This window comes from Aquila chrysaetos, chromosome 10 (genome assembly GCF_900496995.4).
Source record: "Aquila chrysaetos chrysaetos chromosome 10, bAquChr1.4, whole genome shotgun sequence".
Taxonomy (NCBI): domain Eukaryota; kingdom Metazoa; phylum Chordata; class Aves; order Accipitriformes; family Accipitridae; genus Aquila; species Aquila chrysaetos.
In genome coordinates, this window is record NC_044013.1 from 31,731,678 (window position 1) to 31,759,350 (window position 27,673).

The following is a 27,673-nucleotide window of genomic DNA, read 5'->3' on the forward strand; positions in this document are numbered from 1 at the left end:
TGGTTTCGAATATGGATTCAGACATGCTTGTTGGTGCTCTGCTTGGTGAAGTGTGCCCAGCTCCTCTGGGGAGCTGGTCTTCATGGGGCTGGGAGACCACAGGGGGTCAGCAGCAGAGACAGACATAACCTGGTTTTCTATTTTAAGATGCTTACTTGAAGTGGCATTAAACTAGCTCTTGTGTTTCTGTCTCAGCATTTGGGCAGCATCACTGAGGTCTTAGCAATGGAAAGCTTGACTCAAATGTTACTAGAAAACTACTTGCAGTAGTGAACAGGGCACACAAAGCCCCAGGCTCCGTGTGTCTGGGCATACGCTGTTTTGTGGATTCCTGCAGAGTTGGCTCAATGGGTACTGGCTGTGTCCTGCTGTCTCCTCTGGTTCAGGAGGGCTGCAGCTGGTTTTGCTCAGTCTTCCTTGTGCCAGGGTGTATTTTAGATATGGATGCATGGTTTGGGAGGGGGTTGGGTTGATTTAAGCCTGTCTTCCCTCTTTTTGCAGGCGTGTCAGGAGTAAAAGCAGATCGCTTTGAGGAAGCAATGACAGCAAAGCACTGTGCACTGTCACTAGTGGGAGAGCCCATCATGTACCCGGAGATCAACCAATTTGTGAAGCTCCTGCACCAGCACAGCATCTCTAGTTTCCTGGTTACAAATGCACAGTTCCCAGATGAGATTAGGTAAGAGTTGGACAAAATATCTCCCTACTAAAACATTTGAGTGCTGACCTGTGTTTTAATTCCATTTTATTGCTCATCAGAGTCAGGTCTGCATGAGCACTGACAATGAAGAAGCCCACTCGGCATCTATTTGATTTTAGCCTTAATCTCCCCATGCTCTTTCTCATCTCTTTTTCTGCCCCAGTTTGATTTTCTTTTCTATATCTCTTAAAGCGTGATTACTTCTGAAAGTGAAGAGAATGTAATATAGTACCTCCTGGAGGTGTGAGGGAAGGAGAACAGTGAGTGAGCTGTGTTTTGTGCTTGGGGACATGGATAACTGTTGTGAGTGTTTCCGACAGCTAGAGCAGGAGACTCAACTCAAATTGCCTTTTTGGTCTGTGTGCTTCTCTTGCAGTCTGATCTTTGTTCTATCTCCATAAGACCAGCCATAATGGCTCAAACCAAAGATCTATACAGCTCAGCATCTCCAGCAGGACCTGGAGTGCAGGATAAGAAAAGGTGAAAAGCACATACTCATCTGCAAAAGTGGGATCAGTAGTTTTTAACCTCCCTCTCAGAGGGACTTGAGCTAAATGTTCAAAACTTTTAAACAAACTCTGATGAAAGAGTCTTTACAAGTGCAAAGAATCCCTGTTTCTGATGTTCCTGAGCATCCAGGCTGCCTTTAACGAAATCCGAAGCCACGTAGCAAGGAAATGCAGCACGTGGTGTGAGCTGCAAGGTGGTTGGGAACTCGTCAGAATACCGTCAGCTGATAATGCTGATGAAGTCCAACCCTGGAGTTACGTGAGCACGTTAGCGGAGCTGTATGCAGGGTGGTTTTGGTATGTCACTCAGCTTGTCATTTCAGCTCAGTGCCTCTCCGTGTTAGCACTCTGTGGTAGAGCTTCCTTTTCACTTCCTTCTCATGGTCTGAATATGGCAGTGAGGGAGGAGGGCATGCAATTTTTGAGTGAGTAATTATATACTACAAAGGCATTCCAAATGATTGAAAAATTGTGTAATCAAGTTACTTTAAGTCATGTATTATGTGCCTGATAGACAGAAATTGCTCTTTCCTAAAGATAGCATTTTAAAAAGAGAGCACACACTATATTTTGAAGCTGCATTTCTTATGATCTGCTGAATGTTTTTTAAAAAAAGAAACAAAAAAGAAAGTGATAAAATGCTAGTCTTGCTGTCTTAAAAATTGCAATTGATCTTTGGCTCATCAAAGCAAATGATTTGCTTAATGTGGGAACTGAAGTATGCACCAAGCTCACTTTTCTGTGAGCTGACAGCAGAGGGGAGCTATAATCTAAAAGTTAGTCCTAAAATAGGCAGCATGACCTCTGGCATCCAGCATGCAAATGGGGAGCGTGGCCTGGGGTGTTCGCTGGGTTTAGGAGAGTGGCCCGCTGGCTCTGCAGACCCCCTGGCTGGGTCTCCAGCATGGTGCTGCCTGTGCCTTCCTCTCTCCTCTCCTCTCGACCTCCTCTTGTATTTGGACTGCAGCTTCATCTGCCTCCAGGTGCACACATGTTTTCATAAAGTGAAGGAGGTTTTATAGCATGTGAGCTCCTGTTGAACAGTCACCTGGCTCTTGTCCTCATCCTCCTCTTGTTTCTGATTAGTGACTTTGAACATGAACCATTGTGTATGTGTTTGCATTTATGAGCATCAATAATAATAATAATGATATGCTTATTATTGCTCATAAGCAAATGCTCATTTTTGTTATATTGTTGTTACTGTTCTTTGAATCGTTGACTAGGCTGTGTCCTGTTGGTGGGCTTGTGAAACCACCTCATGGCTGGTGGCCTGAAGTCAATTTATTGCTCTTGAGTTCAGCTATGCTACTTGGTTATGATTTCTGCCCAAGTTCATATGTGGTACATGCTGTGAATTTGATCTCCTGGATGTGATCTCAGCTGTCTAAGCTAGCTTGGAAATTACAACCAAAATTAAGGAAGAACGTTGGAAAATCCATTCTAGTACCACGCAACTAAATTTCCTGTTAATTATGAAATGTAGCTGTGTTCTGGGAACATTAGTTTGTGCTCTGCTTCTCCCTGGTCCTGGCTGGACCCATGACTGCCCTTTCTTCTTGTTCCTCTTCATCAGAGCACGTGCACGAGGTTGTCCTGGCTCCAGTCCCAGCCATGGCAGAGCCCTGTGGACCGCTCTGTTTTGGAACAATGTGGGGCAGCAATCCCACCCCAAGATCTCTTCTAATTCTTTAATTTTCTCCACTATAACAGTGAGTCTGGCTCTTGCCTGTCCTTAGGATTGATATCCTCAGAGAAGAGAAGATTTTTTTCTCAGCTCATGTTTTGAAAAACACTCGCTCCATTTTCAGTGGGGCCTCTTTTAATTAGGCAAATCTGGCGTTAAGTAAAGAAAAGAGTATTTTGGCTATATTCTTTGAAACTGAATACTTCAATCTACTTCTTATGCCTAGAACATTTGGTCATTTTTGGAGATTGTGGCTTTGGGCTGCCAGTCCAGACAAGCTTGTTTACAAAACAGGTTTGTTTTTTTTAACCTAAAATGTTAAATTTGTTCTGGGCTATTTCATTCTTCTGTCTAAATATATACAGAGAGAATATGGTTAGATAGGTCGTTTAAGTGTCCATGTTAAGTGGATTTTTCTGCATGCTAAGAGCTCTGTTTGGTCTCATTCTGGATGGTTTTTGTCACACTCTCACCTTTTGGGGAAGGCAGGGGTTTGGTGTACTTTTAGGTGGCACTGTTTGGCAGCTGAACAGTAGTTTCTAATTTCTTTTCATCTTCTATAAAGAACCAAATCAAGCTGGGACTATAGCCTGCTCATTAACAGACTTCACAAAAAATGCTTGCAAAACGTTGTCCTAAAACTGTTAAGAGCTGAAGAGTTACGTGGTGCAACTGGGATGCTGTCATTTCATCTTGGAGACACTGGGGTGGAAGATGCCATGAGGGGTGGATGTGTGTTATACTCACTGGCTTTATCAGTTTTGTCTGTGACAAGGGAGCTCCTTTTAGGTTGTTCCTCTTAATGCTCTTAATTATCCCTTTGCTAATGGACTGCAGGTTGCTGCTTCTCCTTTATACCCTTGGGATTTATGGAAGGGATTAGACTCAACCCAGGCTCTTCACACAGCAGAGGAGGTTTAATCTTTTTAGAAGTTACTGCTGTTGGGCTCACAGATGCTGTGCTCACTGGCATTATGTGACCAGAAAGACTATACTGCAGGATTTATACGAAATAAGAGCCTTGGAAGTGGAAGGAGAACATGTTGGGGGATTGTGCTTGGTTTTATTTTCTAAACAGCTTTGATTTCCCTTCAAAAAATTATTTGATTGATGATGCCAGCTGCAGGTCAGGTAAGTTCAACGTGTCCAGCAGTAGAAACTGGGTGAATTATGGCTGTATTTCTATTGAATGGGATTATTTTTCCATGGGCCAGGACAAATAGAACTTTGGGAAGGGGCTGAGCTTTATGGTTTTTAACCATAAAGCAGAGAGAAGCAGAGCCTTTCGGTGCCTCGCATGAACCCCTGGCAGCCTGCTTTGGGAAGCCTTTCTGAATGTTACAGCTACACTGGAGTGAAATATGTTCTAGTTCAGTGAGGAAAAGATAATTAAAATGTCAGCCAAGGCCTCTGTATGTGACATTCTTAGCTTTGGGGTGTATTATTTGTTGAAAGTAGGTTGTAACATCTTGCTATTAAGATAATGGTCACTTGGCAGAGATGAACTGCTGGACTTTGATAGTTTTGTCTGTAAATACTGTATAGTTCAAGTCGCTACTGGACCAGCAGAGCAGCTTGTTCGGAGATACTGTGTTTTATGTGTGCTTTGGTAGGAAAACACAAATTCAGCTAGCAGTAATCTCTGAAAACAATTCCCTTTTATTTCCAAGGAACCTTGGGCCAGTAACGCAGCTGTATGTCAGCGTGGATGCCAGCACCAAAGAGAGCCTGAAGAGAATTGATCGACCCCTCTTCAAGGATTTCTGGCAGAGGTTTTTAGACAGTTTAAAAGCCTTGTCTGAAAAGGTACCCAGTTAAGAATGTATTTTTAAATATTTTTTTCTTATTTCCTCACCTTACCTACTCAGGACAAAAGTAGAAGATTTGAGAGGCTTAAGATGGACTGTGGAGTGGCTTCTGGATGTGTTGGAAGCATATTTATGTGTTTTGTACATTAAAGTGTATAAAGTCCAGCAAGTTTGATCCGTTTTCCATGTGGGGAGAAATTTAATGACAAAAGGAGAGCAGACAAATGGGACAATAAACTCTGCTGTGAATGTTAAGAGACACATGAGAGATGAAGAGATTACAAAATAATAGACGATTTCCTAATGAGGCGTTTACACTGAAAGCAGGCTGTGGAAGGAAAACTGGAAATTCAGGGAAGCCTAGGAAGAGTCATAAATTCCCACGTGGCTCTTAGCACTGGTTCTCAAAGCTTCTCTTGAAGCTACAGAACATAAAGGACATTATGTGTGTGCTGGAGTTTACTAGCTCTAGTTGCCCTCCTACATAGAAATCTGCTTATTTCTGGAAGATTTACCCAAAACAGTAGATCTGAGCATAATAGCAAGGGTGATCCTTTATACTGTCAGTGGTTTGCAGTAGTTTGTGTGTGTCTGAGACAGCTGAACAGTGACCTGAAGGCCCGTGGGATCATGTCTGCTGCTGCCAGCTCAGAACTTAGTCTACCATGTAAGTTTTTGTTGTAATTAATGAAGCACTCATGGTCCCAGCATCACATGAATTGATAAGAATAGTGCTTCATGAGCACGTCTTCCCTCTCTTGTTTACTGATACTGTGCTCTGATGGAAGCAAGTACTTCTGTTTACTGATTTGGCAGAAGTTGACGTGTTACCTGCTGAGATAAACAGACAAGAGAGGCTGTTTCATTTGAATAATGAGTTTTTCTGCCTTCTGAGATGACAATGTTGGACCATTTTCTGCCTATGTACTTACATTAGTAGATCTGGGAGACTCGGTGTAGTTGAGCAACACTTTCTTCTGCAAAGGTATGTAAGTAGCTTGATCAAGCTGTTTGTGTGCAAGTGTGCAGGCTGATCTTGTTAAGCAAAATCTCAGGCCAAACTCTGAGCTTACTGGAATGAGGTACAAACTTACTAAGTTCTCTGTGTGAGTAGAGGAGGCTGTGGAAGGAAGGGGAGCTAAAATATTGAAGGCAAAAATATTGAAAAAGTATTTTGGGAACTTGCTTTTGCCCATCATTTCTTCCATTCTGCCTCTCCTGACCCTGGATAGATAGGGTTCATTCATTGCTGTGTGTTGTCAGAAATTTCCTTGCAAAGAATTGAAGGTGAAAGTATTGGCAAGTTTGTCCATACAGCTAAAAATACTCTGGTCAAGGTGAAGAGGACAGGAAAAAGCAGCTCAACTAGCAGGTGCATTTTCTCCTCAAAGCAACTGCACTTTGAAGCGTCCTTGAAACACTGATAACACAAGAGCCAATTAATAGTTGCTCCAGTTGGTAATACACTGTTCTGCCAGCCCCTGCTCAGCTGCATGTTGCATCATCGCACATGGGGGACAGCAAGAAGTCTTGGGAAGCTGCTGTTTGTTAGGTTTTTCTTAATGTTATACATGGTTCTGGTACCCCAAAATTATCTTGAACTGCTTCTAGGCAGAAGGACCTTTCTGTTTTCTTCCTGAGCGCATCGCTTGCTGTTCACGTGTGATGTTAAGCACCATTCTGTAGGACCGTGATGAATGAAAGACAGTGAAAGCTAATGTATCTGCTGATCGTTGAGAAATACAGCTCCTATTTCAGAATAGGTGGGGAAGTGCTAATGTATTGTGTTGGGTAAGTGATGCTAATATGTCTGGAAACAAAATAAAAGTCCTGTATTTTCACATGGCCTGACAAACCATCCAGGCTTATTTAATTCTCCTGAGACTGACACAAGCTGGCATTGCAGCTGATATGAGTCACTGCTAATAAGAATCATGGATAGGTTTGATCTATGCACATTTAAAACATAAGTTGTACCTTGCTGTGCTTGCCATTGTGTTGTTTGGCAAGTGCTGTTCCTGCACAGTTATCCTGCTGGCTGTTACCAGGGCTTTGTGCTTGATACTGCAGGGATGGGTAGTTAGAGACAGGTCCTGCTGCAAAGTGTTGATAATCCAGACAGACCAGTGGGAGAAAGGAGGAGGAGAGGACACAGTCCTAGGTGAGAAAGGAGTGAAGATGTCCTTCGTGGCTGTTCTCTTTCCTGCACCAAAAACCAGGCTGATTCTTGTTAAAACAGAAATGGAAGGGCCTGGGCAAAGAGTTGGGTTTCAGACCTGTTGCCTTAATGAGGTAGTTATACTGATAATGGATTTCATTATTTTAACTGAAGTTCTGCACAAAGTTCCTGAGCCCTTAATAAAGGAGTGAATTTAATAATGAATACTTCCCAGTATGATTTGATAGCATCATACAGCATGTTGGTGATTAGTTGCTACAGCATTTTCAAAGGAAGTTCAGGAATAAAAGATAAAAATCTTTTGTGATACTTCTTTCTGCAGCAAACAGCAAGAAACCCCCTCTTTGTCCACTACTATTTGGAGCAAGTTTTATTCTTTCTAGAGTGATTCTCATTGAGATGATTTTCATGTTAAATTTTCTATGCTGAGAATGTTTTTTGAGAGAGGAGTTTATGTTAAACAGCAGGTAGGCTCCCAGAAGGCTCCATTTGTTTCTTGTCATGTGTCTTCTGCCCTCCAAATTAAATTGAGAAGAAAAAGAAAGACGTTAACATGTGCAATTTAGAATGTGCCCTTTCCAAACGTCACGTTTGGAAAGTCTTGTAGTCTCGTTCTCTGACAGCCTTGAGTTCATAAGAACGGTTGAGAGGTGCCTTGACTTGATAGACAAGCGCTTGGAGCAAGTGCTAAGGATGCGAATCCTTATTCTTGTTGTAAGGATGAGAAATCTCTGTTCTAGTGGTTGAAAGGTATTTCTTCCAGCCACTGCTGCTTCATAGTGCTATATCCAAATGAGAAATGAGGTACAAATTAATAACGAGGGTCCAGAAGCTCAGGAGGGAAGAGGTAGATTTTCCATCTCTTGAAGTTTTATGATCAAGTTGATGCTTTTTTCAAAAATACCATTAACTAAACGTGTGCTGTCTGAGCAAGAAAATAAGAAACCGATGTTCTGTGAGCTCTCATCCACCAGCAGTCAGACCTGTGATCTATTTGTGTTTTGCCTTTGTGCTCTGTTTCCCTCTGTTATTAGACCAGATTCTGTAGGTTGAGAAACTTTGAAAACTGTTGTTCTTGGTGTTGTCATCCATAAATCACCAAGTGTTTTCCCAAGTGACAGGGATGTTGACTGAGACAAATGGGAATCCCCCACAGAGTTGCTGATAAATGAAGTGGGGATGCAGTGACCCAGTATGGCAAAAGTGCTTACAGATTTCTACCCAAGCACTTTGAAAATAACTGGAGAAAAGGTGGTGATGGACATACCAGCAGAACATGCCCTGTTTGTGGTTTTAACATTACATTGCAACATCTCCGAGCATGTTTTTTTCCACCTGTTGAGAGAGTAAGACAACTCTTGAAAGCAAGTGACTGCTGGTCCATGGATGTTCACGGGCTTGATAAGCACTGGGAAAAAGGTCCCTGGTGTTGCTCATGTGCTCTGAGGAGCACTCTTCCAACCTTGATGTGGTGTCACCTCTTCTGTCTGTATCTTCTTGACTTAATCATGATAAATCCTGTCCAATCTGCTCGATACGCTGTACCTTATAGTACTTGCTGTGCTGCCAGACACCAAGTAGGCATTGCTGAACTGCTTTAACTTTCAGAGGACAGGTGCCAATGTTCTCTTAAACAGATTCGAGTCATGCACAAAGCAAACGGGGGGAAAAACCCTTTAGGTTAATAGATGTTATGGCACTGCAGGAACTGATGATGAAGCAGAACCTTATCCTTCCTGTCCTTCCAGGAGGGTCACAAAAAGCAAAAGAAACAGCTTGTTGGCACTTTCTGGAGTTCAGTTAGACTTGTGTCTTTAGAAATCATACATGACTCTTGCTTTAGATCTCATGTAAAACCTTGCCCTCAATCTTTTTCGGCTTCAAGAGAATTAAGATTTTGTAGAGAAACAGGGTCATGGCTCTGCGGGCAAGGTGTAGCAAATGTCCTCCCCCCCCCCCCCTTCCCCCTTTATTAAGAAAGGATGAAAAAGGGAAATTCTTAGCCCTACTTGTCCTAGGATATCATATTTGACAGTGCATGGATTTGGTGCCTGTGGCTATGTACTCCTTGCTGGAAAGTGCTAGAGATAGTTTGTCCAGAGAAAGGCATGAAATACAAAAACGTCTCCTATTACCATCTTCCAGGTCTGCATTTGCACACTGCTTACAGGTAGTTTCTTTTATATTTCTGGATGATGAAGATGCCAGCTTGCATATTTAAATGTTTTCAGGCTTGCATCTGGTGCTGTTTACTTTAGTGGTTTTTTTCCAATGTGATCCTTTCTTCAAAGTTACCCTTGGCTTCTATGTGATTACAAACGTAACTCAATGTATTTACACTACATCTTAAGCACGTTTTAGTGCTTATTATATAATATATGACAGTAACAATTGCTTTTATGAAAAGAGCACACTTAATTTGCATGGAGATTATTTATGTGGTTACTGGGGGAGGGGAACTGGTTTGTAGAGCATAGTCTGATGTTTCTGAGCTAAGTGACTTTTTAAGGAGAATTTAAATGTAAAATTTGCAACAGATGTTAGAATCAGCAATCAATTTTGCTGCTATAAATTTAGAAAAATTTGACTCTTCTGCACAGTAAATGCTTTCCACCAGCTGTGTGCTTGTTTTAATGGTTTTGCTAATGAGACTTCTGGTGTAAGCCTTTTGAAATGCAATATGAGTGTTACAAAGGTATGATGTTTAATACTAAGCTATTGTCTCTGAAATACATCATCTCCTTTCAGTTTAGCTTATAGCAAGCAGCAATCCAAATGAGGCTTTAGTGAGATTCTTGGCTGCAGAGGGAGTGAAATCTTATTTCTTCTGCCTGTTCCAGTACCTCTTTGCTTGCAGGCAAGAAAAGGGGAAAAATGTTCATAAACACACTTCATAATCAAAATGACCTGTTATTCCAAGCTGCTGGTTGTTACTGTGTGTCTTATGAAGACAGGATAGTGAGACTAGGGGGGAAGGCAAAGTGCCTCTGACCACCCAGTGAGCCTGAGGCAGAGGTGGGGGTAAAATCCATGTTGTCTTAGTCCTTGTCCAATGCTTTGTCTGTTATCCCACATCAATCCCCTCCTCCTCATTACTGCCTGGTGCTTTGGAGTAGCCAGGTCTGTGGGCTATTTGCTTGCTGCTTGTTCTTGCCAGGGGAGTAGTTATGGCTGCAGAGAGGCTGCCCGGCTGCCACCCTCATTGTTGGTAGAAGGCACTTCTGCCCCTTCCCATGTCTTTGGGAAATGGGCTCTGACCTATGAAGTGTAAATGGGAGAAACAGAGGGCCCTCCTCCTCCTCTTCCAAGTTCATTCTTCTCTTTCACTCCTTAACTAGCACACATTATATAGCTTGCCTAGCTTTTCTCCTGCTTAACATTTAAGAAGCATTTGCTATTCTTACCATTTATTAAACATGATCTTTCTTTCGCCTTGAGCTCTTCCTAGAGGCTGCATGAGAGATGCCAGACTTGGCTTTTAGAGAACTTGGTTCAAACCATTTTCTATTCCCCTTTCCTGCCCTTCTGTTATTTATTAACCCAATCACTATCAAAGGGCTGCTCTGTTGCCTGGGGCTTGGCTCTGGGAGCCAGAACTCCCAACTACCCCAACAGGCTCTGTGGTCTGGGGGATGTCTTCTCACATTTTCATTCTCTAGTTGTGAAATAGAGCAGTAGTCTTCATGTAAAAGCACCCTGAGAAGACAGAGCACGTGTGTGTTTTTATGTGAACTCTTAAAAAGGAAAGAGCGAGCCTAAAATTCTTCTTGTGGCAACTAGGCAAAGGAAACTTGTATCTGCACTTTATTTTAAAACATGTTTTTATTTAAGCCTATAAAGTTGAAGTAACTGGGCCAAATGCCGTAGATTGGGATTGTGCAGAGCATTGCATAATATTCCATTCTGCTAAATGCATTAGCTGTTGGATTTTTCTACTTGCTGACCGATTATCAATGGCTCTAGCATGATGATTCAGATAAGAAGCATTTATCGGGTTCATTGAATCCATTCATTTGACATTTCGGGAAAGATGAGTTGACAAAGCATCTGCAAGAGTGATCTATTTTCTCGTTTTGGATGGTGAGTGTATAATTGAGGCGAAAACACTGCAAACAAGAAAATAGATTTTATGGGAGTGTGGTAACGGGCGTGTTGGTGCTCTTCTGAAGCAGAGGGAACATACTTATGGACTTGTGCAAGGCAAATAAAATCAGGAAGACTTACTGCTTTAGAGGGGGTGAGAAATCCTTTTGTAAGTGCTTAGCTATGATGGACTGAGTAGTGCAGGTATGTTCGGATGACAGAGGCTGGGCTGCTGGGTCCAGGCTTGCAGAATAGCTGGAGTGACACATGGACTTGGTGCCCCAGGGCTGTTCAGTGCTGCATGTCATCTGGTGGAGTGGGCTCTGGGAAGGCTCTCCTGTTTCAGGGTGAGATCATTGTGCTTGGCTCAAACTGCTGCTGAAGGTGACTTGACCAAATTTAGTTGGTTGGGGACTGAAGGAGCTGAGGAGCACTTGGTCTCTTCCCCTGGTTCTCCTTTAGGGCAGGATCCTGCAGCAGGTAGGTGGCAATAGAGCTCAGGGAATGGTCGTGTCTTCAGTGCTCTGCTTGTCAGTAATCTTCTTCCTCAGCTCCCATTTCAGCTTCTTTGGGTTACCTGACTGCCAGCAAGAGCTGAATCTGACCCTATACTTCCTTTGTCAGATCAACTTTTAGCAATAAACCAGCTCATGCAAAGAAGTGCTTTTTTCCTTGTTGCATGTAGATGTTTGTGCCTTGGCCCTGTTCCTTTGTATGGCTCTCTGCCCCTAAAAATCCAAAGGGAGCTGGTGGTGTGAGTTGGGTAGCTGTAACTTTGGACACTTGCTGGTGGCTGTAAATGATAGCTGTGATCAGTGGGGTGGTCTGTGACCTCCCAAACCAGGTGCCCCATCCATCATTTCCATAGCTGCTGAAGTAACCCATCTGGAGCCTTGTTGACTTGCAAGTTGTGTGCTTGAGAGCCAAGTCCTGCATTTTCTCCTTGGATGAAACTGCTGTTAGATTTGCCAATGTAAGAAATGCAGGAACTACAACACACGGATTCAGAGTCTCCTCTGAAGCTGCTAAATTGCTGGAGCATCTCTCATATAAATTTGTGGAGTTTATTGTCTTGTACGTATTTGAATATGGAAAACCAGTAATTAGTAACAGTGACAAAAGGTCAAAGCAGACTGGCAAATCAAAGGTGACTTATTTTTCATTTTTTACACAATTAAGGCCTTTGTGACGGGTGAGCTCGGCTTCTGTCAAATTTGTTCAGCCATTTCTAAGTGCAATAGTCGGGTGCAATTACCGTGCTGACTAATTTGGGGATCTCCCTTTCTTGTTATCCCAGAAGAGCACTTGGCTGCTCATAAATCTGTTTGGTGAAGGAACTGATATTAGATGCACTGTAAATGATCTCCTCTAACTGCTTAGCTCTAAAACCAGAGGAGCATAGTATAGGTGGTGGTGAGCCCTGAAACTGGAGAGTTGATGATCCATAGTGCTAATGCAGCAGTTTACAGACCTATAAAAATGTGTGTCTGCCTCATTGCATTTATTTCATTCTGGTTTTGTGTTGATATTTGCTTAACAATCCTGAGGAGCCTTATCTCCCTGTAGGGCTCTTCAGAAGAGTCCAACTTTCTGTGAAAGTAGGAGGATCTGAAGGCTTTTCATAGAGACTGGGTCTCTAAAAGAATGCTTTAATTCCAGATGTTGGGGTTTCAGGTAATGTCAAACATGTACCCCCCCAAGGCAGGCTCCTCAAGCAGGAGTAGAAGTTGCACTGTGCATCCAGAGACACTTAGGACTTTGTTAAACCCTTTGTTGTGACTTTTTTTTTTTTTTAAGAAGCAACATAATTTTTAAATCCATATATCAGGCTCATGGATACCTTTGAAATGTGCAAGATTTGATTACTGTGTTACAGATTGGACTCACTCCTTTACAGAAGGTAAAGAATGGATAGCATAGCTATCTTCTTTGTCCAGCATTTGCTAGGCAGCCTTCCTGCCAAAGGCTCTGGCCATGCCGGCAGTTGACCAAACAGAAAGTTGCCATTTTTGTTCAGGCTGCCAGACAGGCAGATACCCACCTTCCACAACTGTAATGTAATTTGACAGTTGAACATATGCCTCAGTGAAACTAGGTGAGGAGATGGTGCTCATCAGTAGCAATGTATGGTGCCTCACACCTGATGTTTGCATTCAGGAAGGTTTGTGAAGCTGGCTACTTCCCAGGTGCTCTGCAGGAAAGAGGCTTGGCATTTAGACCCTGACACTAGCCTTGGTTTTTGCCATGACTTTGGATTATTTCTACAATTTGTGTTAAGAGGTTAATTCTTTCCTGCTTCACTCAGCCTCTGTTGCATTGAGCAAATCCCTCTGATTCTGCTCTAAAGACTCCATTTTCACGCATTGCTTCTGTTGCAGTTGTCTGTGGGGAACCGACTTATGAATCTGATGGAGCAATACCACACTTTGAGTGATGTGGGGACAGCAGGATGCTGCATGGTGGCAAGCGAGAGCTCTAATGTTCTGTGTGATTCTTCAAGAGCATCCCATATGGTAGCTTTTGGAGATGTCCAGTTACTTCATGTTCATGTTTCTGCACTTGAGAGCACATCACACACAGGAGTGGGACTGCGAAGAGATTAACTTTGCCTGTTACTGTCCCCCTTGGAGCTGGTGTACACAGGGATGTCCCCCCTAGTAGGTATAAGCAGTCTGGATCAGGGGTGCAGTCTATGATGGTCACCTAGTGGTCCTGGGACATGTGAAAGAACTTGTAGTGGTTTTCATCATGTCGAGATAGGACAGATTGCAGTGGATTGCTGGATGTATCTTTGCGCGGCTGCAAGGGGACCGGAGTGCTGCACAGAAAGGTAGTGGCAGTTCCTTTACAAGCAGAAGTGATTCTTGCCTTAGGGACTGCCAGGCCACAGTCCCTCCAGATGGTGCTCCGTGATGCTGACCTGGCTGTGAGACTGGGGTAGCCAGGAGAGGAAACTTTCTCAGCAGATGGAAGTGATGGGGCAAGGGCTGAGGAGTTCAAGTACCGCTGCCTGCTCTGAAGTGGTGATGCTCTACAAATTTTCCTAGAGTGTATCTGTAGGGAGTAATCCCGTAAACCAGTGGGAACTGAAAGGAGTCCAGCTCCTCAAGGCTAAAGCTCAGAGGGTAACTGCTCAAAACGAAGAGTGAGATACAGAGCCTGTGGGAGCTGCTGAAAGACTCCCAGTGCTGCATCTGAACACTTAGGTAGTGCTAGTGAGAACTGTTTGGAGGAGGGTTAACAGCAGCTGCTGTCTGGCAAAGAGCTGTTTTGCAGCAGGATTGATCTCTAGACCCCAAGTGCATTGCAGAGCATCATCCAGGTGCTGCTTTTACAAGCCTGCCTGTGTGGAGCATTGTTCCTGTGCATGCTCACGTGGAGAATGTCCCCTCTCCACGTGTCACCTCCTGGCATGTCTTGCTGTGCCCCCACACTGTGCAGGAGTGCTCTCAGTCCCCAGCTCAAGCTGAAGCTCAACTATTTAATAGGATGGGCAGTTAAAATGTTTAAAGTTTATTTACCTTTCCATAACGTTCATTACTTTAGAGCCTAACTCCTGAGTTAGGGCTTTACAAGAGCAGTAGGCTTGCAAGGATTGCTTAATCAATAAGAAAGAAATTTATTTCAGACTCCTTGTTTATGTTGTTCTTTGTTAAATAAAACGGCAGGATTTTCAGCAAATCGTGGTGGGGCTTTCAGTTCTATTTTTAGATGATTTGGACAAAACCCAGAAGAAAAATATTATAAATGCTTTGCTTCGCAGACTGCAAGAGTGATTTTTAATGAGGTAATTACGTTTTTATAGCGGATCAATCTCTGCTTTCATCATTTGACTCTTGAAGTTGCATTGCTGGTTTGTTGTTTCCCAAGATAATGAGTGTCAGTTTATTCTCTTAAGTACAATAGCCCCTTCCCAGGCTTCAATTGAGCTTGCGTGCCGTGCCATTAGTCACGCATCCGTTGTGTCTGCATCGCTGGCTGCTGCTGTCTGTGAGTTATACCCATGAAGGTGCTGACATGTTGTCAAATCATGGATTGTCTTTTTACCTTACAGATGTGTTGCCTCTTCTTTTTTCATTAAACTGCAATTGCTCACTTAAACCACCGTTATTACAGGATTATTTTAAAATGCAGTTTATTCTTCTGTCCTGTTTCCCCCATTGCTGAGCAAAAAGCACTGATTTTGAGGAATATTCTTTTAGAGCCCTGCAAAATTTCAGTGGGATGTTGTTTTCCTGGCTGAGATTTCCAACTACAGAGGTCTGTAAGGAAGCATCCAAGTCTTTGGCTGTATGTATAAATAACTGCTCGGATGGTGTAAAAATAGTGAACACCTGGCAGCTGACGTGGGGGAGACTGGGTTCCTCCGTTGGATCCAAAGTGACTTTGGTGAACATTCAGTTCATTCTTTAGCCAGAAGCATTTGGCTAAAGCTGGGCTCTGTTTTTAAACTGCTCTTATCCCTCACTTTCTTTTTCTGCACATAAGAATGCTGTTCAAGTTTTTTCTTTAAGTTTCCCAATCTCTGTGTTGAGATACTTTGCACATTATTGTTTGAGGCAAACTTTCCTCCTTGTTGCCCTCTTTGGGGCTTCCCTCCTTTTCTGTAGTTTGTTCTTAACATTGTCCTTTTCTTGACTTCCTTGCACTGCTGGGGTTACAACTGTGCACTATTAAGTGACATGTTTGAAATGGAGCCTCTCCAGGACTACCGCACCAGGTACCACAGGTTACCCTCATCTTTGGCCAAGCAGCCAAGCTGGAGACATCAGGTAATGGAGCTAGAGGGACGTAACAGTGTGGAGCTGGGACATTTTGGGGAATGTGAAACAAAAGGAGGCTGTGGGAAGTCCCAGAGGGTGGTTTCAGCTCTTCTTCATCACAAGACTGGCTCTGAATGCCTCTTCTCTTTCCCACGTGTGACCAGACGCAAGTACGTCTGCCCCATCCTGTGACCTTGTATGCAAAGTGCTGGCCCAGATGAAAGTAGAGGTGCCTATTCAGCTTGAAGAGAAATCGTTTTTATGGTCAGATCAAAGCAAGTCAGTGATTCTCCTGGATTTTGCACCCCTTTGGCAAAGGGGCGGTTTTGCGGATGGGATGGAGCCAAGGTGGCCGAGCAGGTCAGCTGCTGGCCGAGCTCCTGGGTTTGTCCTCACTTTGTGTTGAAGAGCAGCAGCTGGAGCTGGACAAAGTGCTTGTCAGTTGGTGCCTGTGTGGCAGGTTCCTGCTGCTGCAGCAGCTGCTGCTCCAACCCACGGGACTGCTGCCACACTTAATTGGAAGATGCCCCTGTGGAAAAGGTCCTGATCTCACCTATATTTGGGAACCTTCACAAGAGCATCCCCTGTCAAGCTTCTGGTTTAAGTCCTTTCAAAGTCAGTGGGACCTGGACACAAACTTGGAGTGTTGCTGAAGGCTTTTATTGTGGTGAAAGGGCTTTTTAGTTTCACAAGTTCACTTTCTGCTCAGATTTGAGCCTGTCTTTGGTTGTGATGATTCTTTGGCACAGGGCTCAGTGGGAGTGCTACTCAGGCTTGTGCTAATGCTTTTTTCTGGCTGTTTCGTGTTAAACATACTCTATTTCCCCAGGAAATGAAATATTGTCAGGCTGTGTGGTCTGTTTAACAGCAAACTTGAAGTGTTTTTTTTCTGATGATTTGATATGATCTGTTTTAACGCTATTCTTCTATTTTAAGTTACCTTGCATTGGACTTTTTTCCCTTGGCATAAATTTTACATGATAATTCTGTGAAACTGCCCTAGAAATATTGAAAGGAAATAAATAATCACTGGAATATTGTTGGTGCTGATTTACAAAAGTAAGTGTATTGAAAACAAGTCCACGGAAAATGGATAAGGAGCAGTCATGGTTCTGGATTTACTTAACATTTTTAGGTCTCAGAACAAAGCTGTTGCTATACTTTGTTTTATTTCTAGAGATTTTTAACTAAATAAACTGTTAATTTCTACTGAAGTGTGAAGCAATAAAGTAGATTACAAGCAATAGGTGGCGAGTACAGGAAGAATGATTGGGGAGGGGAATGTGACTTAGGATGCTGGTTTAGGAAGGTAAGATAATGGTATTTGATTTATTTTCTCCTTGGTTTCCAGTCTGGATCACTTATTCTTATGCTTTGTACATCAACAGGACTGCTCACAGGCTGAGAGGCTTTTTTGGTTTAAAATTCTGGCTTGGGAATTAGTGTTGATGTGCTTGTCTCACTCCAGGATTTTCTTTTTATTTTGAGGCAGAATTTCAAAGCTGGTCAATACACACTGATTTTTGTATGATACGAGAACAGTTATGTTGACTGATTTCTGTCTTTTAAAAAAAAACTGGTGCAAACCGAAAGTCCAACTTTCCTGGTTTTGTAATTATTCATGAGAGTTTTTCAAGGCTCTAGAAGAATAAGAAGTTTTGTAGGGCTTTCAGACTTGGCACCTCATAATAATAATATTTCATAGAGACACTTTTGTTTCTTACAGAAGTATATTAAAACTGAAAGAATTACAATCTGCTTTCTCTTTGGCCTTTGTCTAAGGGGACTGACTTGGGGTCCAGATGTCAAGATGAGATGTGGGATCAGTCCCTCATGATTTGGTCGTGTGCACCTTATAATTGGTTTTGTTACCCGATTCTCTCTCAAAGAGCAGGAATCGGTTTTGCATGAAAAGATAGTACTAGGTTTGTGGTTTGGTTTTTTTGAAGTTTGGGTTTGGTTTTTTAAAAACATCCTAGTTTCTTTGGCATTAGAACTTGAATGTTGTGCTGGAGCTGGTGCAGGGCCCAAAAAGAGGGTGGTGGTGACAAGGTTCGTTTTCTCCTGCATCCTGGGGATGACATGGGGACAACTGTCATGCTGTAAGATCCTGGGCGAAGACCAAGGGCTTTGGTGCTGATGTGCAGGTAAATCCTGGGGTTGAGCACTCTTACTTCCCTAGCAGTAAAATCAAAGTTCTGAGCTTTGCTCTGGTTTTACAGCAGAGTAGCTAATGTGTTAATTATCCTATGGTAATATGCACCTTTTTTAGCAACGAAGACAAAGCTTTAGCTTGCTTTAAACTGGTGTATTAATAGCAAATGCTTGAACAATGTATGTTTTTAGTAGATACCTACGCAGCATAACCTATTCAGGTTTTTTGCTTTAATGACTGTATTAGCCTGAAGAAAGGAAGCTGAAAACTTTTGTGCTCTGTGCTGGGTTAATCTTTGAAGGGAAGAAACCTCTTCTGCTGTGCAAATCTGCTCAGCAGAATGCTCCAGGTGTTTGCAATGTGACTTTTAGGAGGATGTCATCTCTCCAGTGCCTGTTTTCAGGGCTGGTCATGTAGTGGTAGATGAGCCCAGATGAAGTGATGAGCCCTTTATTTAAGGGGAGGGTCCTGGTTGCCAAAAGACTAGATTAATCTGCCATCCTTTCAAGGGCACTGAGTCTTTCCCTGATGATGTTCTCCTGATGGGTGGCACAGCTTATCTTCAGAGCTTCTGGGAGCTTGGAGGCTCAGCAGTGCTGGATTCAGGAGAGGCAGAAGTGATCTCCAGTCCTCTTACAGACACTCTGTCTCCAGGCTGAACCGGAAGGGTTTGGAAAGCTGTGAAATTTGGTGTGTGTTGGCATTTGAGATTTCCTTTTACTGTGTTTTGGGTCTTTTATACTTTGTGGGGTTTTATGCATAAAGATGCGTGTTAATGAATATAGTGAATAGATACTTGGCTGCAGGGGTTTTCTTCTGATCGCATCCCTGTGACAAGTAATTTCCAAGTGTGAAAATTGCTTTGATATCTTTATTCAGGACTTGCTTACTTAGTAAGGCATTGCATAACCCGAAGAAGGGAACCAAACCAAGTCTTTGGAGAGGACAGCTTCTCCCTTCGCAGGGACTGTCGCTCGGAAAGGGCAGCTCGCCTACTGCTGCTGCGTGAGAGCAAGGAGCCTGCCAAGAGCGCCAGCGCTGTGCTGGGCTGCAGGATTGCACATGCATTTCAGTTTTTCGGCTGTTTGTATCATGATTGGAGTGGGTCTTTGCCAGCTAGGAAACTCTGAAAATGTGTCATGAAATCAGTTTGCAAGTTGAGCCTTTCCTTGAAGGGAGTAAGAAATATTAATGAAACTAAGAAGCTGACTTTTGAAGTGGCTTCCTGCTCATCATCTAACACCTGCAAAGGATCTGTGAAGTTGTGTGAAAGAATAATTTTTGTTTAGATTCTGCGCCATAATTTCTTCTCCCCCAAGAGTGCTTTTTCCATCTAAGCAATGCAGTGTTTCTATTGACAATGTTGGTTTTGTTACTTGAGATTAATTAGCTGCAAAAATATGGGTTTATGTTGAGGAGTCTGTGAATGAAATGTCATTTTTCAAACAATAAAATTATTTTATCTATATCTAAGGGAATTTTATGAGTGTTCAGAATATCTGACTTTAAGCTAGCAAGTTGAAATAAAAATCTGGGTTTTGCTATGTTTACTTCCAAACCCTACCAAAGTAGGGTGCTGTTACTCTGCTTTATCAAAAGAGCAAGTTCAAGTGACACAATCCAAGGTAAGGGTCTTGTAGGACCTCAGTGCATGGTTTGGAGGAGGAGGAGGTTTGTCTAGTCTTTGCCCTTTGTTCCAGTCTTCTCCAGTCCTGCTCCCACTGCTTCCCTGCCCCAGCTGGAGAAGGGAGATGCTCCCCTGCCCCAGCCAAACTCATATCAATCCAGCAACCTGCTCTTTGCAGCACAGTTGATTTGTTCACCCTTCCCTCTTCCTCCCAAGATTAGACCTGGGATGTTTTATGAAGAATAATTATATTTGATCTACAAAAAGATGAATGTTGAGGAGGAGGGAATTAAAAAGAAATGATAAAAAAAAAAAGCAGCCCCAATCCCTCTTGGTTATTGAAGTGACAAGGGAGCACTTTGTCAAACTGACATGCGAATCCTTTATTAACATCTTCTGGGCCAGCGGATGCTGGGAGAGCAGTTGTCACCTCATGGGCTGGGTCTTGGTCTGAGGTGTGTTCAGCAGTTTGGCTTTGAGATTTGGCCATCAGCAAAATATGCGCATACAGAAAATGTTCATTTGCAAATGTTACAGGACTAGGAACATTTTAGGATGGTTGCAAAGGAAAATGTAACCACCTTGGAAACAGGCAGAAGCATCAGTGCTGCTGCATGCTGCTCCAAGGGCTGGGCTTTGTGCCGGGCTCGGCATAGCCGGGGAAGCTGGGGGGGTCACCCTGCTGCTCTCTGAGCTGGGCTGCAGAGCTGTCACAGTGCCTGGGTTGTATTTCAATGTGAGCTGCTGGAGGGGTGCAAGGATGCAGCAGCCTGGTGACTCATCTGTGGGTTCACCTGAGTCTTGGCCACCCTGCAGAGGACAGAGAGCCACATCCCTGTCTGCTGGCCCTGATGATGACTTTGAGCTCTGGCTGTGGGGCATTGCTGTTGCTGGGACCAGGGCATGAGGCACTCTTTGAGACAAAGATTTTGCTCTTTTTGTCTGCTGAATGAGAGACTAGGATCGCAGATCCACTTAATGAAGGGCTTTTTTTATTGTAAGTATCCTTCCCTAGCCCTGTTCAGGTTGGTTTTGGTTTTGGGGGGGGGTGGGGGGGGGGGGGGGGTTGCTTGTTTGTTTTTTCCTTGTGCCCTGTTCTGGAATTCAAGGGATGCAATGCTTTTTGGGGTAGCTTGGAAAGATTTTAGCAGGAGTTGCCCAAAGGGCAAATACTGCTTTTCCCCAGGTTGGTTCTTCATTCCTTAGTCTTCAAGTCTACTTTGTCCTTAGGTGTTTGGGGAACAGAAGGCTGAACTGGCCACTGTTGATTTGTATTTTTGGGACCTCATTGTTAAAAGGGTGACAGTTGCTACATAGTTTTCAGAATGCAATGAGAGACAAAGCACAATATCTCTGTTTCTTGAGGCATGTTGCCAACACTGATGTGGTTTAGGTGTCCTCCAAAGAGTAAAATTGAAAGACTTGGGGGAACAAGTCATAGTGTGGTATGTGCCAAGGTGGTTCTCAGTGGTTTTCCTTCTTTTAAGAAATTTCTTGAACAATATTCTGTATTAAGGTACCTTTAATGGACCATCTATCACATACAATCCCATACAAACCTCATGTGCTATATTTTAGAGAAGGCTGCTATAATAACCTGAGCAAGGGTTTGGGAAGGCAAGGGGTATTTGTATCAAATTGCTCAGTTTCTACCCGTATGCTTAGTTTCCTGTGTGGGCAAAAGCACCTCATTAACTGCTTTTTATACCTGAGGTTGTGTGTTGAGAGTTGGAGAAGTTCATCAGAACTGCACAGGATCACAGAAACACGTTATCCCTTTGCTCCTGAATGCTGTGCACTGGCCTGAAGGAACATCTCCTAATGTGAAGGACTCGCAGTACCCAATGGTAATTGTCCTTAAGCAGCAGCACGGGCCCTTCCTGGTGCTATTCTGGCAGCTCTTAAGGGTGGGCTTTGTGCTTCTGGCATATGTTGTGACCTGTGCTTATTGCAGTTCTGATGATGTGCTCTGTCAGAGTAGCATCTCCTCCTGAGTCAACTGATTTACCAAGGGCAAGAGTAAAAGCACTGCTGACCTCTAAGCTTTGGAACAGAGAGGGGCTTTCCTGGCAGAGAAGGGTGGTCCTGTAGGGATGCTGCTTTCTGGGGCATGGAGCATGTGTTGGGTGCCTGGAGGAACTCAACAATGATGCTACTTGACCTCTTGGGAGGCTGCTGAGATTTTGAGCAGGGCCAGACTCCTCCATCCTTAGCCCTCCCAGCTGCATGGCGAATGTGATGTGACCTGCAGCCATGCAACACTTCTGTTGTGTGCCTTGCAGAGACAGAAAGTGAGATGACTCCTCCTCCACCGCTCAGCTGCAGATAGGAGCAGAAGCATCGAGAAGTCCAATGCAATGTTCTGCAGCCCTGTGAGGAGACCAGTTGGGCCTGGAGTGCAGCCAAAGAGGCTTCACTTGGCTTTCGAGTGTTCACAACTGAAAAAATAACCCTTTAATAGTCAGTTATTCTGTTTCTGCTATCAACTCTTTGTAAAGCATGCTCTTCAGCCATGGTCTCAATCAGGAAAAGGCTGAAGATTACTGCTGAGTGCTGTCCTATTGCCTGGGCTGGATGAGCGTACTCAGTGCTCAGAGCAGAGGGTTGTGTTGGAGCAAGGATGCATCCTGCTTTCCATGCAGCTGTGCAGGCATTGTGCCATATAACTGCTCTAATGAACTCCATGTTTTCATAGTATTACTTTAAAAGTTATTCTGACTTCCCCAGCCTTGAACAGATTTGCTTCAGCGTGCTCAACTGCTCTTCTCTCTGCTCCCAGTTCTTCACGGAGGTCTGAATTGCTGGTTATTCAGTCTCCTTTGATTATAACCTGATGGGTGGTAGGGCTCCCACTCCGGCTGTAATTAGGCTGCTTGAGTGCAGCGTGCGCTGTCTGTTGCCCTCTCAAATTGTTGGTTTGTGCTGATGCTCACCTGATCTAAGGGGACCTTCTCTAACAGCTGCAGCTTGTAATCCTTCCTCATGGAGGTGGTCTACATACTGCTCTCAGTTCTCCTTCTGAAAGGCACTTGACGAAAATCTGCAACTCTTAGATGGGCAGGATGGGAGCTGTTGAGGAGATTGTCTAGTCCAACCTTCCTGCTCAAAGCAGGATCAGCTTGGTGGGTTGAGTGCTGAATATCTCCAAGTATGGAGTCTCCTCAACCTCTCCAGGCAACCCCTTCTGGTGTTCAGTCACCTTCCCTGTAGAAGTTTCATTTAAAAAATGCAATTTGCTGTGCTTCAGCCTTTGCCCATTGTGTCTTGTCCTTTCCCCTGGGCATTGCTGGGAAGAGTCTGGCTCCATCCGTGTTACTCTCCCTACCAGGTATTTATTTACAAGGGCACAGTCTCTTGTTTTCTTTTCCATCTCTTATTTTCCTTTGCCACCCGATAGGCATGCGTGGTCCTGCAGGGCCCTAGAGCTGCCCCTTCCTGGAAGGCTAATTGTCTACATAAAGAGCTTTTTGGGGTAAAATAGATGTGATTCCACACCCTTGACTTTCAACTATTCAAAAGGCTTGTTATGATATTAACTTTTCCGTTAATGTTATTCTGATATCTGTCTGAAGTGAAATAATGGTTGCTTTTCCTGGAGACGCAGGGAGTAAAGCATTGCAGTCTGGTTTTATATCCTGATGGTTTAGATCATCAAGTTCTCAGGGCTTAAGCTCTTATTTCTTGTTTTTCAGTGCTTATAAGAGGATCTCCTGGGGCCCTATTGTACAACCAAATACAAATAATACATTAATAAAACAGGATTGTGTATTTGTACTGCTGGCAGTCTGTAAGGATTACTTGTATGTAACGTTTTGTGGTATTAGGCCCTTAGTCATTTTGATCCGTACCCTCTACCACTTTTAAAAAAGTGGCTTTTCTCTCTGCTCAGATAACACTTGAGAGATGTTGCCTTCTGGAAAGAAGTTTCTTCAGTTGTAATATTAATTTCTGATTTTTCTACCTTTTTTCTGTATCCCTTTGGCAGTGTTTTAGTTTCTTTACCTACTTCTTTCACCACTGGTTGTGAGAAGCTAATATAGTTTTTGTGATAGTTCAGTTATTGAAGTGATAGATAACACACACAGACTGGTTATTACTTGTCAGTTAGTGCTGCCCTATGGGCAGAAAAGCCCTTTTAATGCACTTGTAGCAGTTTTAGTTTTATGAAGTACTTGAACTTTAAAGTTGGACTTCTGAAATGATCTAGGATGTATATTGGACAGTATTAAAAAGGAGATTTAAATGGGAGGAGAAAAAAGTACCTCCCTTCATGCAAGCCTTCATTGCTGTAAGAAGAAACACTCGCTGAAGCATTGTACTTAATGTACGCTAGAAAATATTGTAAGAAAAGTAAACTGGTAACGTGTCATCTTCTCCACAAAACTGTTCTTGCAATATTGCATTTACTTGGCTCTGACAGCATTCCTCCTGTGTTCAACCTGCTGGCCTGAGCTTCGAACCATTTTTTGGCATTCATGTTTAGTCCCTCTGCAGAATGAGTGTAAAATGAATAAATGATTTATTTCCGCCCCCCCCCCCCCAGAAAAAGTGTTTGCATGCTTCAGCCCAGTTTCAAAATAGGAGAGAGAGCAAACTGTTAGAGTTATAAGAACAAAGCATGGAGAGTGGTTAGGAATTAGCCCCTAAAAAACACTTTTTAGATTATAGGGGGAAGAAGTGAGATGGTCCCAGTAGTTGCAGGCACCAAGATGTTGGGCAGAGGGTGTCCCCACTCACCCTGGCCTGCAAGATGATGATGAGTGACTGGACTTCAGACACCAGAGGAAAGGGGAGGGAAGGCTGGCAGGCTGCTTGATGGTTATCATTGCACATGGACGTCCTCTGCCATCATAAGATTTTTTTTGCAAATGTTTGTATTTTTGCCAGTCCAGTTGGGTTTTGGTCATGTCTGCCTGAGTGCATGTCCTGCTGCTCCAAGCCAGAAGCAGCTGTTGGTGGCTATGTGCCTTCACACCAGCTTTCATGTCACACCCTCCCTTTGTATTGGTGGCAGCCACTGGGAAGAAGGGCAGCTCTTCCAGTTGCTGTCAATGTTTTGTGGCCTTCCCTGAACCTGCCCCATCTGCTCTGGCAATTGCAGGGACCACTTGGGAAACAACCAAGCATGTATAGAAGAAGTTGACAAGTGCTGGAGGCTGTACCTCTGATCCCAGGAGGAGGCAGGGCTCCATAGTTGTCAGTCCCATGTTTATGAACCCCAGGGGACTCCCATCTTCTGCGTCAGCAGAGGGTTGAGCCACATGTATAAGAGCAAGCAAGAAACCTTCGTCTGTGCTGCCTCCTGGGGAGCTGTCCCAGGGAGAGAAGTCCCCATGGTGGCTGTAAGTGCAGTCCTGAGGATTGGCAAATAAGAACCAAGCATGTATTTGTTTCCACATTAATAATGGTTTGTGTTAATCTTCGCAATCTGATTTAATGCATTTTTAATAGACTAGACTTGGTGGTTTTTAAAAAATATATTGCTTCCACTATATTTTGGCCAGAAACATGAGGTGTGGGCAGTCCCCTCCAGCATGGTCTCCTATGGGGTGTGGGTGCATTTGGCACATTCATTTGCCAGCAGAGATAGAGGGGTGAACCAGTGTAGCCCCTGCAAAATCACAGCATGATCCTCTGAAATCACGGCTTGGCACTCCCAGAGTCACCTCCCTCCAATCAGTTGACCACAAGTTTTGCTGCCAACAAAGATGCTACTGATTTTTATTTTTTTTTTTAAAATTGGTGCAAGTGGTCCTTTCAGCCTCTAGAAAACATTTTCTGTCCTTCTGAAGATCTCGTAAAGGAATTGAACCTTGGGAGAATGCTTGGTGGCATTTTCTAAGCTTGTTTCAAGCATTGTGGCAGTACTGTAAATGACACTTGTCACACATATGTCCTTCAGGGTAGCAAATGCCCTCCTGAACTGCCAGCACTTCAGTTACCTAAAGGTTTTGCCCTTGCTGCTCAGTAGAGGTGACATGCAAAGCTCTAGTTGATCCATTTCACATTTGGGCTAGGTTTAAATATTTTTCATTAGTCTATAGGAGCTTTCCATATGTCTGTTGATATTATTCACTGCCCTTAATTCCAGCACTTGAGACCAGTTTCTGCCTGGTCCAGCCTCCCATTATCTGTATGTTATGTTCAAATTCCCCAAATAACAAGTATCTGCTGTCTGAAGATCAAGTAGATTTTCTAAGACTTTCATCCCACAAATGGATTTCCTGTGTTTTGTTTCTCTGTGTTAAGGCTGAGATTTTCTTTTCTTTTTTTCCTTTTTTATATCCTCCACTGCTGCAGACTATTCAGCCAGCAGTGGCAATGATGCTGGATTTAACAGGATGCACTGTCCTGCTTGCTGTGTGCTCATTGCCAAACTACATTTTCTATGCATGACAGAGGCATCCAGAAATTTACTCTTAATTTTAGCATGAAACCATCCTGCCAAAAAAAAAAAAAAAAAATGCCCCTAAAGGCTTCACTTCATGAGGGGCTCCCCACTCTGATGATTGCACCGGGGACCCGACCTCCCAGTCTCAGGACTGAGTCTGGATCAGCAGTCTTTGGTAGGGGCTGGTATTAAAATACAATTTTTATTTATTGTTGCCTTGAAGCGGCCTGCATTTGTTTACCACTGTGAGCTGACCTTTGGGGAGACATTTCTCAATTAATTGGGTATCTAATCACTTCAGACGATTGACAGGCGTGTGTGTATTGGAGTTTTTCCTCCTGTTAGATGTTTTCTCTCTGGTTTCTTCTTTCCCTGTTATATGGCAAATGATGCGTTTATTTTATGTATTAGTTCCTTCATTGTTTTTCTCTTTAGTAATGAACTGTTGATTTCATACTTTCCTGTTGTCTCTTGGCCTGAACCTTTCTTTTGCCAATCCATTCAAATCATAAGAGTCTCTTGTTCTTAAATATGTGCTTATATGCTATGGGTAAAGTAGAGGCCAGCTATTTTAATTCTTGTAATAATTGGCCTTCAACAATCATTCTCTCAATAATTCTTTAAAGTTACTCTCCACAGACTTTGTCGAAAAGCAGCTGTGCCTTTATTTTCTCAAGACACTGACTCCTTGTAGGTATCAAACCCTTGCTCATGTTTGTCCCCTGGAGAATTTTGGGAGGTTTACCTGGTGCTTTAGGTTCCCAAGATGACACGTAATGAGTGAGTGAGTGCGTTGGGACATTTCAGCCTGCATTGCGTTTAGTTCTCTGTATGTATGTACACTAAAGACCTACCCCTGCCTGTGTTCAGATGTTAGTGGGAGGAAGAAGATGCTCCTGTTTTTTATTTGTTTGTCCTCTAGTTATTTGTTAGTAAATAATCTGGAATGTGTCCATAGCAGACTGGTGTAGAAAATACTCCCCCCACACACCCCGTGGAAAACATAGCAATGTGTTTTAGGTAAGTGATGTTTTGATTTTTATACAGAGGGCAAAATTTACTTCATGGCACGTAGGTCAGAGGCTCTGAAGAACTAAAACATGGCTAGATTGGGGATTGGTAGTGGCAAGTATCGGTTTTATCTGGGGAGTGATAATAGCACGAACTTTTTAATAGCCAGCCTTGGACTGGGACTCAGTGTCCTGGGAGCTGTCCCTGCTTTGCCCCTGGCCAGTGGATGCTGTCAGAGGTATCGCAGTGGGAAACGGTCTGAGGTTTAGTGATGGAAAGTTCAGTTTGGTAGCAGATCTCCTTATTAGCTTATCTTGAGTTGAAAAAAATGTAATAAAACAAATTGTGTGCATGCTTCCCACATGTGGCTCTGAAGTTCAGGTAACCTCGTGCCACAGGCCTGTCATGGGTAGTAGATAGGGGAGAATCTCTTAACCTGAGTCTAAGCCTGGACTTTCTGGAGCAGGAGAATTTGATTCCTGCCTTTGCTGTGCCATGAAGTCCCAGGCCTGGGATACAGTCTGGCCCCAGCTGTGGAGTCTTGGGCTGCCATGGATTTGTTACAGTGCTCTTTTTCTCTGGCTAAACTGGTACTTTTGTCATGTTTTACAGTCTACAGTGTGCCAAGGAAGGAAAATGGGTTAATTAAAAAAAAATTTTTGCTGGAAGATTGCTCTATAAATAAATTCCAGAGATAAGTGAAATAAAACGTTAGTGGAAGATGAAAGGAAGGATAGGGGAAAGATGGAAACAAGCAGAT

The 27,673-nt window shown here is 43.4% G+C and overlaps 1 protein-coding gene across 7 annotated transcripts in view; it reads left to right on the forward strand.

Moving 5' to 3' along the window:
• The window catches only part of LOC115347096 (S-adenosyl-L-methionine-dependent tRNA 4-demethylwyosine synthase TYW1-like), a 119,395-nt gene that overhangs the window by 60,541 nt on the left and 31,181 nt on the right, over nucleotides 1-27,673 (forward strand). For all 7 annotated transcript variants that reach the window (XM_030028063.2, XM_030028061.2, XM_030028062.2 and 4 more), the window contains 2 exons: nucleotides 502-679; nucleotides 4,567-4,702. In XM_030028063.2, coding sequence (XP_029883923.1) covers nucleotides 502-679; nucleotides 4,567-4,702 — 314 coding nt within the window. The remainder of the gene's footprint in view (nucleotides 1-501; nucleotides 680-4,566; nucleotides 4,703-27,673) is intronic.